This window comes from Lipotes vexillifer, unplaced genomic scaffold (genome assembly GCF_000442215.2).
Source record: "Lipotes vexillifer unplaced genomic scaffold, Lipotes_vexillifer_v1.1 scaffold779, whole genome shotgun sequence".
NCBI lineage: Eukaryota > Metazoa > Chordata > Mammalia > Artiodactyla > Lipotidae > Lipotes > Lipotes vexillifer.
In genome coordinates this window covers 1,137,012-1,153,052 of record NW_006788448.1, presented here as the reverse complement: position 1 = coordinate 1,153,052, position 16,041 = coordinate 1,137,012, and the positions used below count along the sequence as shown (strand labels likewise).

The window sequence follows — 16,041 nt, the reverse complement described above, 5'->3', positions numbered from 1 at the left end:
AACTTTGCCTGGCTCCAGTATTGCTGATAGCCCAGTTCTTCTCGCCAATTAAGGACCAAAACCAATTCTCAGAGTTTTGGGGCTAAGTAATATACTATATGTGAAATAGTAGGCATTCAATAATTGTTTCTTTTCCTTTCGTACATTTTAACATTTAAAGGACAAGGCAGCTTAAATGTAGGATGTCTGCATTTAGCCTCTTCCCTCTTCAGTAGTGTTGGTTTGGGGAAATTATGAATGAATTACATTCACCTGTTTCACTAGAAAATAACAAATTATCGGATTACTGAAGCATAAGGCAAAATACAGGATAATATTAGGCTGAATGTGAAAGCTGAAGAGAAAAAAATTCAAATGATAAGAACAGAAAATCAAACTATATTCCCTTAGGTACCTGGAAACAACATCACTAGTGGTTCCAATACTTTAGGGCACACTGGAATTATCTGGGCATCTCTTAAAAATACTGGTATCTGGCTATTACGCCCAGAATTTCTGATTTATTTGATATGGGATACAACCTGGGCATCCAGAGTTTTAAGATCCCTCCAGACATCCCTCTAATGTGTCGCAAAGTTTGAGAACTACTGTGTTATACACTTTTTTTGTTCTAATGGAACTGTCACTAATAATCACAGTATTCAAATTTCCTTCCATAATTTATTTTATTCTTTGCTGGTGTCAAAAATGGAAGCAGCTATCAAGAAAAGGTCCTCTTGAGGGCATTATGCTAAGTGAAATAAGTCAGAGAAATTCAAATACCGTATGACCTCACTTATATGTGGAATCTAAAAACAAAAACAAAAAACAACTCATAGAGAACAGATTGGTGGTTGCCAGTGGCAGGGATGGGGGGGTGGTTGGGAGGGGTGAGGGGTAGGGGAATGGGGGAAATAGGTAAAGGGAGTCAAAAGGTATAAACTTTCAATTATAAAATAAGTCATGGAGATGTACAGCATGGTGACTATAGTTAATACTGTATTGTATACTTGAAAGTTGCTATACTTGTAGATCTTAAAAGTTCTCATCACACGAAAGAAAAAAACTATATATGGTGATGGATGTTAAATAGAAAGAAAAGAAAAGAAGGGAAGAGGAGGGGAGCGGTGGGGAGGGAAGGTCCTCAAGGCAGAGTAGAATAAGTGAACCCTCTGTAAATCGTGCAAATGAGAAATCACTGCCATAATTTGTTGTAGATTCATGGCAGCTATTCACCTGGCCATTTATTTGTAGTATAAGTGAACCCCAAATTGGAGGCAGCTGTGATGTCATGGTAGCTGCTTTAGACTTGGAGTAAGAAGACTTGGATTGAAATCCTAGTTCTTTTGCATATTATCAGATAATTATCATAATTGCTTATTATCAATTATTATCATAATTACCCATTGTGATGGGCAATTCATTTAACCTTCCTGAAATTCAAATTTCTTTCTCTCTAACATGAGAATGAGCAAGTCTACTTTGCATGGTTGTAATCATTGTTTTTAAAAGTGAATGTATGTGAAGGTAAATTATAAAGAATTATATAAAGACACTGAAGAATTATTATTTGAAATCAGTCTTAGAAGTGACATAACATTGTAAAATGTAAAGATTTCCTGGAAGTGGATAGATATTTCTTCCTATATTTTTTCACTGATTTAAGAATGGAACTCTGCAAACAGTAGGTAATAAATGTTTTTGATCTTAATGTTAGGCACGGAAAGTGTTATTTTGTATTTATTTCTTATACAGTGTATTAATATGGGAAAAACATGAACTGTCGGACACAGATGTTGTCACTTACTATCAAATTTGTGTCGCTAGGCATGTTCTAAAACTTAGGTTTCTTTTCTCTTTATATTGGGAATAATAATATCTAGCTTTGGGCTTCCCTGGTGGCGCAGTGGTTGAGAGTCCGCCTGCCGATGCAGGGGTCGCGGGTTCGTGCCCCAGTCCGGGAAGATCCCACATGCTGCGGAGCGGCTGGGCCCGTGAGCCATGGCCGCTGGGCCTGCGCTTCCGGAGCCTGTGCTCTGCAACGGGAGAGGCCACAACAGTGAGAGGCCCGCGTACCGCAAAAAAAAAAAAAAAAATAATAATAATAATATCTACCTTTCAGGGCTGCTGTGTAAAATTCAAGTGTAAAGCACCAAGCACAGTGGCTAGCACAGGTTGGCAGGAAATGTTGATTCCTTTATTCCCTCCAAGAGTATGACAATCTTGGGATAAAAATCTGAGTAATAATTATTTCTCCATAGCCAAAAAATCTTAACTGTCATTTTTATTTTGCTAATTTCTATATCATTTTAACTTTTAAATGTCCACCCCTCTCCCAAAAAAGCCATTTTAACTTTAACTTTTTTTTTTTTTACTTTAAGTTTACACCATGGATGGCACAGAGGGGAAGAATGACAGCACAAAGAGGAAGAATGACAGCACAAATGAGAAGAATGACAATTACAAAGATGATCTTCTGCTAAGGGTGGGACTTAATGATAATAAAGCCGGAATGGAAGGGTTAGATAAAGAGAAAATTAACAAAATTATAATGGAAGCCACAAAGGTATGTTTCTTTTTTCTTTCAATATCTTTAATTTAGTAACTTTTTAACTTTCTGTGTAAAAGAAAATTAGTGTTTTAAATATCCTTTTAATTATAATTTTTAATATTTTAATATATAAAATTATTAAGCTACAATGCATATAGAATAATTTCCCTTCTCTTCTGTTGCTTTTGCCATCCAGTTTTCTACTTCACATGCACATAGTATGCATGTTAAAGCAAAATAACATATATCTTCTTTTTCACCCTTTTTTTTTCACCCCAATAGGAGAATAGTACAATTGTGGTTTTTTTGTTTTTATTTCAGTTAATATATCTTTGAAGTCTTTCTGTATAAGAAACTAGAGATCTTCATTCTTTTTTATGCCTGCATATGTGGATATACTATACTTTACTGAACTAGTCAGAATCTTTATGGATGGACATAAAATAAGTCATTTCTAGTCTTTCATTTTTACAAACAATACTACAGTGAATAAGCTTGTATTTCATAACTTTACATATGTGCAAATATAACTATAGGAGAGATTCCCAGAAGTGGAATTATTCCACCAAATACATATAGCATGAAAGGATATATGCATGTGCAGTTTTTAATGAATTGTGCAATTGCCCTCCATAGTAGTTGTATCAATTTACATTTCCACTGCCAATATGTGACAGTATGTTTTACCATGCTGCAACCATACCAACATAGTGTGTTACTATACTTCTGGATTTGCCAGTCTATGGTAACATAGGGTCGCATTAATTTATATTTCTCTTATGAAAAGTGAGATTGTACATCTTTTTCATATGTTTAAAAGCCACTTATATGTGTATTTTTTACACACTGTCTCTTCTTACCCTTTGCACAATTTTCCATTGGATTATTGTTTACCTTTTGACTTTGCTCATGGTAGTTTAGTCCTGTGCAGTAGTTTTTCGTTTGCTTCTTTTTACATATTTGAATTAGTTAACTACATATGACTTTCTCCAAGATCATAAAAGAGTTCTTTAATGGTATTTTTTCTACCATTTGGGGGGTGTCATTTATGTATTATGAAATATCCATGCAGAAAGGTGTAAAATTTAAGAGAATATCCTTATTCTTAGCAAATGCATGCTGATAACTGCACCAACTTACTCTCCAATGGTTTAGCCAAAAAAAGAGGGTGGAGAGAGAAAGAGAGAGTGAGTGTGTGTGTATGTGTGTGTGTGTGCACACAAGCACACATAAGAGTTGGGAGAGAAACCGAATGTAGCAGGATATCAACAATTGGTCAATCTAGGTGAGGACATATAGGTGTTCCTTGTACTATTCTTTCAACTCTTGAATATTTGGAAATTCTAAAATAAAGAGTTGAGGGAAAAATAATTTTTAAGCATATAAAATATAGATACAATTTTAAAAGTATCAATAAAAGATAATTAAGAGATGAAATAAGGAAGTATAACATATGGATTGGATCCTGGTTGGAACAAATACATTTGGAACATTTAGAGGAATTTGAATATAGGGAGGATACTAGATAATATTAAGGAATTATTGTTAATTTTATTAGTTATGAAATGTTATTATGATTACATATTATTATGGAAAATGGCCTTATTTTTAAAGATGCATACTAAAATACTCTATAGAATAGCTAAATGTCATTATATCTGTAATTTACTTTAAAACAGTTCACTTAAAAAATCATTGAAGGAAATTAAGCAAAATGTTAACAGTTGTTAAATCTCAGTGATAGTTTTATATATTTATTATAGCAATCTCTATATTTTTCTGTTTCAGACTTCTTTGAAATTTTCATCATAACAATTATTTTAAAGACAAAGAGTAAAACCTATGAATCTAGTTTTCAAGTTAAGAAATAGAATATTTAAGTTATCTTAGATGACCCTATCAGATCTTCCCTCTTTCTTCCCCGTGTCTCAGTACCATTTACTAAATAGTCTATCCTTTCCTACTAATCTGCAGTGTTTTCTACTGTTCTAATAGATTGTTTGTCTGTTCTTGCACTGTACAACATGATCTTAAATACAATACTTTAAAGTCTTGATATCTGTTGGAACAAGTTCTCTTTTTTTGGCCTTTGTTCTTTTACAAGAGTATCTTAGGTATTCTTGAATCTTTGCTCTTCCATATAAATTTTGTATGATATTAATATGTATCAATCATAAAATAGATACTTATGTATTTTATATATTAATATATTTGTATACTTTATATAATATATATTCCTCTAGTAGGGAGAAAGGGTGAGTTTATCTGAAATATCTTCCTTAAATTGAAATTTTCTAATTCTTGCCACTCCATAGCAATTTACTTTTTCAAAACTTTTATCAGAAAATTTTAAACATACCCAAAATTAGAATAGTATAGTGAATCCCAGGTAATCATCACCCAGCATCAACAGTTATCAACATTTTTACAAATACTGTTTCATCTTTCTCACTTACCTCTCCCTACTGAACTTTGGAGGTGGAAATTAGAGTATTTTAAAACAAATCCCAATAAATTGGACAAATTTCTAGACATTCACAATTTTCCAAAACTGACTTAAGAAGATACAGAAAATCTAAATAGACCTATAAAAAGGAAAGAAATTAAATTAGTAATTAAAAATCTCACCCCACCCAAAGGAAAAAAAGAGATCAGGTCAAGATGTCTTCACTGGTGATTTTTTTTTTTTTTTTTTTTTTTTATACAGCAGGTTCTTATTAGTCATCCATTTTGTACACATCAGTGTATACCTGTCAATCCCAATCGCCCAATTCATCACACCACCACCACCACCACCCCCGCGGCGCCCAATTCATCACACCACCACCACCACCCCACCGCTTTCCCCACTTGGTGTCCATACGTTTGTTCTCTACATCTGTGTCTCAATTTCTGCCCTGCATACCAGTTCATCTGTACCATTTTTCTAGGTTCCACATACATGCATTAATATACAATATATGTTTTTCTCTTTCTGACTTAGCTCACTCTGTATGACAGTCTCTAGATCCATCCATGTCTGAACAAATGACCCAATTTTGTTCCTTTTTATGGCTGAGTAATATTTCCATTGTATATATGTACCACATCTTCTTTATCCATTCGTCTGTCAGTGGGCATTTAGGTGGCTTCCATGACCTGGCTATTGTAAATAGTGCTGCAATGAACATTGGGGTGCATGTGTCTTTTTGAATTATGGTTTTTTCCTGGGTATTCACTGGTGAATTTTATTTGACATTTAAAGGAGAAATAATACCAATACTCCACAAGTTCTTCCAAAAAATAAAGAAGGATGGAACACTTCCCAGCTCTTTCTATGAGGCCTGTATCCCCTTAATACTAAAGTCAGACAAGCAGAAGATTATAGATCTTTATAAATGTAGAAGTCCTCAACAAAATATTAGCAAACTGTATCCAACAATATATTAAGATTATGTAGCATGACCAAATGGGATTTATCCTAAGAATGCAAGGTTGGTTTAGCCTCCAAAAATCAATTAATGTACTATACCATGTTAATAGAATTAAGGACAAAAAACACATGGTCATGTCAATAGATGCAGAAAAATCATACCTGACAAAATCCTATACCCATTCATGCTAAAAACTTAATAAGCTTGAAATATAAGGGAACTTCTGCAACCTAAAAAGGACATCTATAAAAACCTATACACCCCAATAAAAATTTAAAAACAAAAAACAAAAAAATCAAAAAAAAAAAAAACCCTATAGTTGTCATTATACTTTGTGGTGAAAGACTAAACACTTTTGCCCGAAAATCAGGAGCAAAGCAGGGATGTCCAATCTCACCTGTTCTTTTCAACCTAGTTCTGAACATTTTAGCCAGTGCTGTCAGGCAATTAAAAGAAATAAAAAGCATCAAGATTGGAAACAAAGAACTAAAACTATCTGTTCACAGATGACATGATCTAATACATAGAAAGTCTTAAGGAATTTCAGGAGTGCAACAGTTGAACCCTGAAAATTACAAAAACTTGGTGAGGGAAGATTATGACCTAAAAAATGGAGATATATGCCTATTCAAGGATGAGAAGATTCCATACGGTTAAGAAGGCAATTCTCCCCAAATTGATCTGTAGATTCAGTGTACTTCCCTCATCAAGATTCCAGTGGCTTTTTTTTTCCTGCAGAAATTGACAAACAGATTTTAAAATTTATATGGAAATGAGAAACACCTAAAATAGTCAAAACAATTGTAAAAAGGAACAAGCATGGGGGTCTGACTTTCCTATTTCAAAACTTACTATAAAGCTACAGTTATTAAGACAATGTGCTACTGCCATGAGGCTAGACATATAGAACAATGGAGCAGAATTGAGAGTCTAGAAATAAATGTTTATAGTTTATTGATATTTGTACCAAGGCAAAAGGATAGTCTGTTCAGCACATGATACTGGGACAACTGGATATCCACATGCAAAAAAGATGAACTTATTAGACCCTTAACTCACACCATACACTGAAAATTAACTCAAAATTGACTTAAATGTAAGAACTAAAGCAATAAACCTTTTAGAAGATAGGAGAAAATCTTTGAGATCTTTGGTTAGGCAAACATTTCTTGGATACAACACTGAAAGCACAGTCAGTAAAAGAAAAAGTTGACAAATAGGGCCTCATCAAATTTCAAAATGTTTGTACTTCAGAAGATACCATTAAAAAACACAAAGATAAGCAACATACTAGGGTAAAATATTTGCAAAATAAGAAGACAACCCGGGGCTTCCCTGGTGGCGCAGTGCTTGAGAGTCCGCCTGCCGATGCAGGGGACGCGGGTTCGTGCCCCGTTTCGGGAGGATCCCACATGCCGCGGAGCGGCTGGGCCCGTGAGCCATGGCCGCTGGGCCTGCGCGTCCGGAGCCTGTGCTCCGCAAATGGGAGAGGCCACGACAGTGAGAGGCCCGCATAACGCAAGAAAAAAAAAAAAAGAAGACAACCCGATCAAAAAATGTGCAAAAGATATAAATAGACATTTCACTAAGGAAGATATAAGAATGGCTCATAAGCACATGAGAAGATGTTCAACATTAGTCATTAGAAAAAGGCAAATTAAAACCACAATGAGATGCCATTCATAGTATTATAGCCTAGAATGGCTGTAATAAATAAGACAGGACTTCCCTGGTGGCACAGTGGTTAAGAGTCTGCCTAAATGTAGGGGACACAGGTTCCATCCCTGGACTGGGAAGATCCCACATGCCATGGAGCAACTAGGCCCGTGCGCCACAACTACTGTGACCACGTGCCACAACTACTGAAGCCCACACTCCACAACAAGAGAAGCCACCGTGATGAGAAGCCTGCACACCGCAACAAAGAGTAGCTCCTGCTCGCCGCGACTAGAGAAAGCCCGCACACGAAGACCCAATGCAGCCATAAATAAATAAATAAATAAATGAATTTTAAAAAATAAGATAGACAGTAACAGGTGTTGCAAGGATATAGAGAAATTGGTACCCTCATACATTGCTGGTAGGTTTGTAAAACGGTTCTGCCACTTTGGAAAACAGTCTGGCAGTTCCTCAGAAGGTTTAGCGTGGAGTTACCATATAACGCAGAGATTCCACTCCTAGGTACATATCCAAGGAAGATGAAAACATGTGTCCACACAAAATGTGTACACAATTGTTCATTGCAGTGTTTTTCATAATAGCCAAAAAGTGAAAATAATTAAATGTCCATCAACCTTAAAAATAGATAGTATGTTCAGTGATGAAATGACGGATGATTTTCTAAAAGTTATTTTCTACATTTTATTTAATGGCTAACATTAAATTTGTTAAAGTACTGTTTACCTAAAACAACTAGACTGCCAGTTATTTCTCCACTAAAAAAATGGGTTTATTCAAGATCAGCGGAAAATTGCAGTTCAAGGTCTGCAACCAGGGCAAGCCAAATGCAAGTCCCCAGCAAAACTGGAGAGGAAAACTCTTTCCAGTAAGGGAAAAGGAAGTTGGCAAGGGTATAGTAAACAGAGTCCATGACTTTTTATTGGCTGAGTTCTTGCCAGAAAAGAAGAGGAGTCTTCTTTGTCTTGCTTTCTACTATCATCAAAGGGCATGAGAGCTCCCCCTTCTGATCTCTGACTCTATTTAATTGAGGTTTCTGTTAGTTAATTTTTTACGATAATTTTTAAGTGAAAGTGAAGGAGATAACTGATGACCCAGCTGACTAAGGCCTTGGATATGCCCGGAGGATCCCACCTAGGACACATTGTTATTTTGTTATTTTCTGAGTGCAGATCTGTACTCATCTCTAGAGTTTGTACTGTGCTACATACTGCCTCACAAGATTCCTATGATTTAGGTAGCTATAAATTCATTTTACAGGTAAGGAAACCTAAAACATAATAAGATTAATTTTAGGGTAACCCAGCTAGTAAGTAATGGAGGTAAGTTTTGAATTCAGTCATTCTGTTTCTAGAGTCTGTGCTCTTAGCCATCAGGTTCGCAGTGATGCTTCCTTCAAACATTCTTCTTATACTTTATTTTGTTTTCCTATGTAGGGGTCCAGATTTTATGGAAACGAGCTCAAGAAAGAAAAGCAAGTCAACCAACGAATTGAAAATATGATGCAACAAAAAGCTCAAATTACCAGCCAGCAGCTAAGGAAAGCACAATTACAGGTATTAATTCAATTGCTAAATAAAGTGGAAGCTGGTAGAATAATAATTGATAGTTAAAATGCATCATGGTCAAGTCATAACTGAAAACAAGGTGAAATGTAAATGTTCATTACATTGTAAAGCATAAAATTTAACTAATGTGCATACAACTTTGTTAAATACTGCTCTACCCTTTTACATAAAGACCCACACCTAGACATTGTCACCTGCATTACACAGAAGAGTAAATGGAGCCTTAGTTAGGTTGTGACTTGCCCAGCTTCGTATGACAGGTAGTTCGCAAAGCTAGGATTTAATCCAAAGCTTTTGTTCTTTTTATTATGTGTGTACATTGCAGCTAGAAAAGCCCACAAGATAAATGTGGCATGTTTTCTGCAAAACTAATTTTGCAAAAAAGATTTGGGGGAACGTGTTAACCAATTAACTTTGAAAGTACTTTAAAACATAATTGTGTTACAGTAAAAGGAAAAGTCTTATAAATGGTAGAGTGCCAAATGTATGTGAACTTTTAAGATAAAACACAAGACTTCTAAAAATGTGGGGCCTTTGGCTTCTTCAGCATCTTTGGGGAGTAAATACTCAGTTTCTGTGGTATTAAAAGTTATTACAGTAGAAGAGTTTGAGAAGAGCCAAGTTGCAAAGCATCATGTGGTAGACTGAGAACTCAAAGCAGTAACATTAAAGTTTACTTTTAAAGACAGTTTTACCCTCTGGGACTTCCCTGGTGGCGCAGTAGTTAAGAATCCACTTGCTAATGCCGGGGACACAGGTTCAAGCCCTGGTCCAGGAAGATCCCACATGCCGCAGAGCAACAAAGCCCGTGCACCACAACTACGGAGCCTGACCTCTAGAGCCCGCAAGCCATAACTACTGAGCCCATGTGTCACAACTACTGAAGGCCGCGCAACTAGAGCCTGTGCTCTGCAACAACAGAAGCCACTGCAATGAGAAGCCTGCGCACCGCAACGAAGAGTAGCCCCCACTCGCTGCAACTAGAGAAAGCCCGCACACAGCAAAGAAGACCCAACACAGCCAAAAATAAATTAATTAAAAAAAAAAAGTTTTACCCTCTATCAAAATCTGATTCAGTTTTACAAAGCACTTTAAGCTATAACATAACAATAAAATTATAATATTAATCTACTATGCTGCAAAATTCTTTTCATGATAGAGTTCAAAGATTATAAATTTTGTTTTCTTTATCAAACTACAGTGTGTCATTTTCTTTTTTGATATATGCTTTCCTAGAGCACAAGCTAGTTTGGGTTTTTTTTTTTAATTTTATTTATTTATTTTTGGCTGCGTTGGGTCTTCGTTGCTGTGCACTGGCCCCCTCTAGTTGCAGCGAGCGGGGCCACTCCTCGCTGCGGTGCGCGGGCTTCTCATTGCAGTGGCCTCTTTTGTTGCGGAGCACAGGCTCCAGGGGCACGGGCTTCAGTAGTTGTGGCTCAAGGGCTCTAGAGCACAAGCTCAGTAGTTGTGGCGCATGGGCTTAGTTGCTCCGCGGCATGTGGTATCTTTCTGGACCAGGGCTTGAACCCGTGTCCCCTGCATTGGCAGGCGGATTCTTAACCACTTTGCCACCAGGGAAGCCCCAAGCTAGTTTTTTATCTTCTGTGTTAAGTGTTCTGCTATCATGACTAAAGATGATTTGTCAGTCAAATCATCAGTTTTAATGCTTCATAGCAGTCCACTGTATGGAGGTGCACAATTTATTTACCTCATCCCACCTTGATTCCAGTTTTTTGCTTTATATACAACATTGGGATGATCATTTGTATTCATCTATCTTTGTACTCTCCCGTTCTGTTATTTTCACCAAAGATGGTACCATTTTACATTTTCAACATAAAAGTGCTGGTTTCCTCACATACTTGTTTAAAACTAGATTTTATCAATTTTATCAGTCTTTTAGTTTTTGCTGATACAGTGTCTAAAGTATTATTTCATAGTTGATTTAATTTGCCTTCCTTTGACTATGACAGAGAAGGAATGTCTTTTCACATATGAATTAGCCATCAATATTTCCTTCTTGTGGAAATATCCTCCTTTATTGTGTTTGTTAGGATATAGGCTAAGTAGCTAGCACAAGAGACTCAAAAATATAATGGTTCAAATAAGTTTATTTCTTTCCCACATAATAGGTATGTAGTCCCAGCTGGTCTGGTGGTTCTGATCACCATAGTAATTTAGAGACCCAGGTTCTACATTGTCTTGTTCTATCATCCCCTAGTGTTATCCTTACCTGGATTGACAGAAATGGATTACCTTCAATCCATATTCCAGCCTCTGGGAAGGAAGAAAGAACCAGGAAAATATCATCGAAGGAAAGTAATTTACTATTAAACAAGTGAAAAAGAATTTGCGCACATTACTTTAGCTCACATTGAAGTTTCACTGGCCACACCTAAGTGCAAGAGAAGCTGTAAAATATATTCTCTAGCTGGGTGGCCATGTGTCAGCTAAAAATCTATTACTATGGAAGGAAGAGAGAGTAGATTTCAGGGTTCAACTAGCAGTCTAAAGCAATACTCTTTGCCCACATTTCTAGAGGCGTTTGTATCTTTTTCTCCTCGTTTATAGATCTTATGCATGAAAATTTTTTTCTCTCTGCCACTTGTAAAGATTTTTCTAATATGTTGTTTGTCTTTTAATTTTGCAGGGATTTTTTTTCCCTATACATTTTTAAATGTTTATGTAATCAAATCCAGCAGTGTTAAAATTTTTTTTCTTGGCTTTAGTATTATGCATAGAAAGTTATTCCTCACAACCCAGCCTGTATGTTCTTTTAGTATTTTTATAGTTTTTTTATATTCAAATCTTTAGTCCATTTGGAATTTGTTTTGATGTAAGGTATGAAGTATATTTTTCTTAAATAGTATTATATTTTCCTTAAATGGTATTATTTTTCCTAAATGGTGATCTGCTTGTCCCAACATCATTTATTTAATCATAAGTCCTTTCTCCACTGAATTGAAATGAGGCACTTCCATATACTAAATTTTCATTGTGCTTGGATTTGTTTCTGGACTCTCTCTCTCTCTCTTTTTTTTTTTTTTTTTTTTTTTGTGGTACGCGGGCCTCTCACTGTTGTGGCCTCTCCCGTTGCAGAGCACAGGCTCCGGATGCACAGGCCCAGCGGCCATGGCTCACGGGCCTAGCTGCTCTGCGGCATGTGGGATCTTCCCGGATCGGGGCACGAACCTGTGTCCCCTGCATCGGCAGGCGGACTCTCAACCACTGCGCCACCAGGGAAGCCCTCTTTTTTTTTTTATTTAATAAATTTATTTATTTATTTTTGGCTATGTCTTGTCTTCGTTGCTGCACGCGGGCTTTCTCTAGCTATGGCGAGCGGGGGCTACTCTTTGTTGTGGTGCATGGGCTTCTCATTGCAGTGGCTTCTCTTGTTGCGGAGCACAGGCTCTAGGCACGTGGGCTTCAGTAGCTGTGGCACGTGGGCTCAGTAGTTGTGGCTTGTGGGCTCTAGAGGGCAGGCTCAGTAGTTGTGGCACATGGGCTTAGTTGCTCCGTGGCATGTGACATCTTCCTGGACCAGGGCTCAAACCCATGTCCCCTGCATTGGCAGGCAGATTCTTAACCACTGCACCACCAGGGAAGTCCCTGGACTCTCTTTTAATCGATTGAATCTTTCCCCATATCAGTACCATGCAGTTTTATTTATTGAATCATAATAATATAGTTTAATATTCCCCCTCACTACTCTTTAGAAAAAAATTTTTTTTTCTCATGCATTGTTTCTTTCACATAAGTTTAAGCATTATTTCATCAAGTTAAAAAGAAATTCTATTCTGTCCGCAGTAACACTGTTTTTAAGTTGATATTAATCCTTAGGCAGTTCACTTTCTCTTTTTAGTAACTTTTATTGATTTATAGTCTACAAATATCTTTAATAAAGTTTTAAAGATGTAATACATATGAGTGGTACAATATAACAACTTCTTGCTGTTTATACTACTTTTAAAGCTCACTTCCTTAAATATGCTAATAATCTGAGGAAACAGAAAATACCGTACATTGTGTAGCAGTACTTCAGGTTTTGCTACGGTTTTAGTTGATATTCCATGGGAGGCTCTGAGGCATCTTTTGCAAGGGAAATGGCAGGAAATGTGTTTTATGTTGATTGTAAAATTGTTTCAGTTTTTGAGCTTCCTTTAAAAGAAGTTGTGTAAGTGGGAGGGTATTGAGGAAATCCTAAGGAGTCTAGAAGGTCTGAAAGAACAGAGAGGTTTTCATGGGAAATGTGTTTCTATTTTAGAGTCATGAAACTTCCAAGTAGTAGATTTTATTATGTGTGATAAGATAAGAAAGCTCTGTAGGCATAAACGCCCTTGATGTTTCTTGAGAACCTCCCTAAGTATTCCCCACCCCATCCCATCCTCATTAAACTTCTTAAAAGCACAATCATTTTTGTAGCTGTCAAAACATATTATAACATGGGCTCTTGAATTGAATAGACAAACATCCATGTTATATTAAATGGCAACTACACAGCAAATCAGTGCATTTTGACCACTTTAACACTTGATTTGGAGAACCCAGATATACTTAACAATTTTTAGGGTAATATTAAGTCAAGAAAATGAAAAACAATATTTCTGAAGTAGTCTCCTAAATGTAATCCAAAAGGGGGATTTTTAAAACATAAATAAGACATAATATGGTATAAAATATACCACTAGAGCTTGATTTGAGCTTATTTCAGTGTTAAACACTTTAAGAATTCATTTTAGGAAAGTATCATAAAATAATGGAAAGAGCACAGGCTTTAGAGTAACCTGTTTTCCAGGTCTAATTCTAACATTTACCAGCTCTATGACTTAGGGCAAATTTAATAATCTTACTGAGCTTTAGTTTCATCTATAAAATGGGAATAATAATTATTCTCTCAATTAATTTGACCATTAGGTGAGTTAACATAAGAAGCATTTTTCATATTACATATAATATACTCAGTAAATGTCATTTCTACTTTAAAAATTATAGTTAATATCACTAAGCCCTTACCATATCCCTAGATAAGTGAGTCATATGGGTATCTCTTAATTCTTTCAACCCTTTGAAATTGGTTTAGTCCCTCTTTACAAATAAAGAAAGCATGAGAGGGATTAACTTACCCACTATCATGTAACTAGTAAGTGGCAGGCTTGAGACCCAAACAAAAACCCACTGTGATACACACTGGCTCTGAACTGTAGCAAGAGGGACTAGGTACATATTGGAGACTCAGATCAGAACTTGGAAGTCATTTGGAAGGAAAAATGGAAGAAAGGAAAACATGAATGAGAATTTCAGTAGAAGAAACTGGAAAAAAGCAGTGGTGGTGTGCATTTGGTAGATGAAGAAGAAAAGAGTTCAGATAAGGGTGACTAATGAGAGACAGTAAAGCCAAGTGGAATGTGAGTCATTCAGTGGCGAGGTTTCCTTTTGGCACCTGTACACTTGTTTTAAGCACAGAAAAGACAATAGATTGCTAAGGAAACTGTCATAGCATTAATGTATGAGTCTAAGGAGAATTTTTTCCCATTTGGTTTGTTTTCTATTTATTATCTTTTTCCTTTTCAGCGTTTCTGGGTTAAGGTATTTCAGATGCTGCTCCCTTATTCTCAGTTGACTCAAATCTAAGGCACATTTTCTGGATTGATATAGAGTCGTTTTTAATCTACCCTTGTTTTGATTAGTCTCCATGAATTGTTTACATCTTTTTTTTTTTTTTTTTTTTTTTTGGCGGTACGCGGGCCTCTCACTGTTGTGGCCTCTCCTGTTGCGGAGCACAGGCTCTGGACGCGCAGGCTCAGTGGCCATGGCTCACAGGCCCAGCCGCTCCGCGGCATGTGGGATCCTCCCAGACCAGGGCACGAACCCGTGTCCCCTGCATCGGCAGGCGGACTCTCAACCACTGCGCCACCAGGGAAGCCCTGTTTACATCTTTTTTTATGTCAGGATGCTATTCTCTAGTTTGAAATTGAAGTACTGGAAGAAATAGTTATTCTAAATCTGGATGATAAATTGGAGTAATGTTAAAATGTTCCATTTATTAGGTGTGGTATCTCACTGCATGAGATCAGCCTTCTCCAAACTTTTTCTACAAATACTACTTTCTCTTTTTTAATCAGAAATATATATATTATATATATATGGAATAAATATATATATAAAAGAATAAAATTTATACTGATATGTATAAATGGGTGTACAAGTCTCTCCTCCCTTTCTCTTTTATGAGGAAAGAATTTATGTTTGTTTGCTTGTTTACATAGTTACCAGTATTTATTTTCATTGTGAGAACCTTTAAAATTTACATTCTAGTAACTTTCACATATCAGTACAGTATTGTTAGCTATAGTTATCATATTGTACCTTAGACCCCAAATCTTACTCATCTTTTTTTTTAACTGAAGTAGGTCAATTGACCTATAACACTATGTTAGTTTCAGGTGCACAATATAGTGATTAAATATTTCTATATGTTACAAAATGATCACCAGGATAAGTCTATAGTTACCATCTGTCATCTTACAAAGTTATTACAGTATTATTCCCCATGCTGTGCACTTCATCCTTGTGACTCATTTATTTTGTAACTGGAAGTTTGTACCCTTTAATCTCCCTTTGAGGAAAACTTTTTAAAGCAGATAAGGTCTTTCTCCTGATGGAACTCACAATTTAGAGTCTAATATTACAGTAAGTGCCATAGTAAGAGCAGGAAAACAAGTAAGGGAACATTTAATTCTGTGGCATAGAGGACAGAGATCCAAATAAGTTACAGAGACACGTCTGAGCTGATCCTTGAAGGGTTGGTGACAGAACTAGGAAGGGCATTCTGCACAGAGGAACAGCCTGAAGA

The 16,041-nt window shown here is 36.3% G+C and overlaps 1 protein-coding gene across 1 annotated transcript in view; it reads left to right on the top strand.

The window, feature by feature from the left end:
- The window catches only part of POLK (DNA polymerase kappa), a 72,423-nt gene that overhangs the window by 27,098 nt on the left and 29,284 nt on the right, over nucleotides 1-16,041 (top strand). Inside the window, exons 3-4 of the mRNA XM_007461606.1 lie at nucleotides 2,361-2,545; nucleotides 9,057-9,176. Coding sequence (XP_007461668.1) covers nucleotides 2,369-2,545; nucleotides 9,057-9,176 — 297 coding nt within the window. The 5' untranslated portion in view covers nucleotides 2,361-2,368. The remainder of the gene's footprint in view (nucleotides 1-2,360; nucleotides 2,546-9,056; nucleotides 9,177-16,041) is intronic.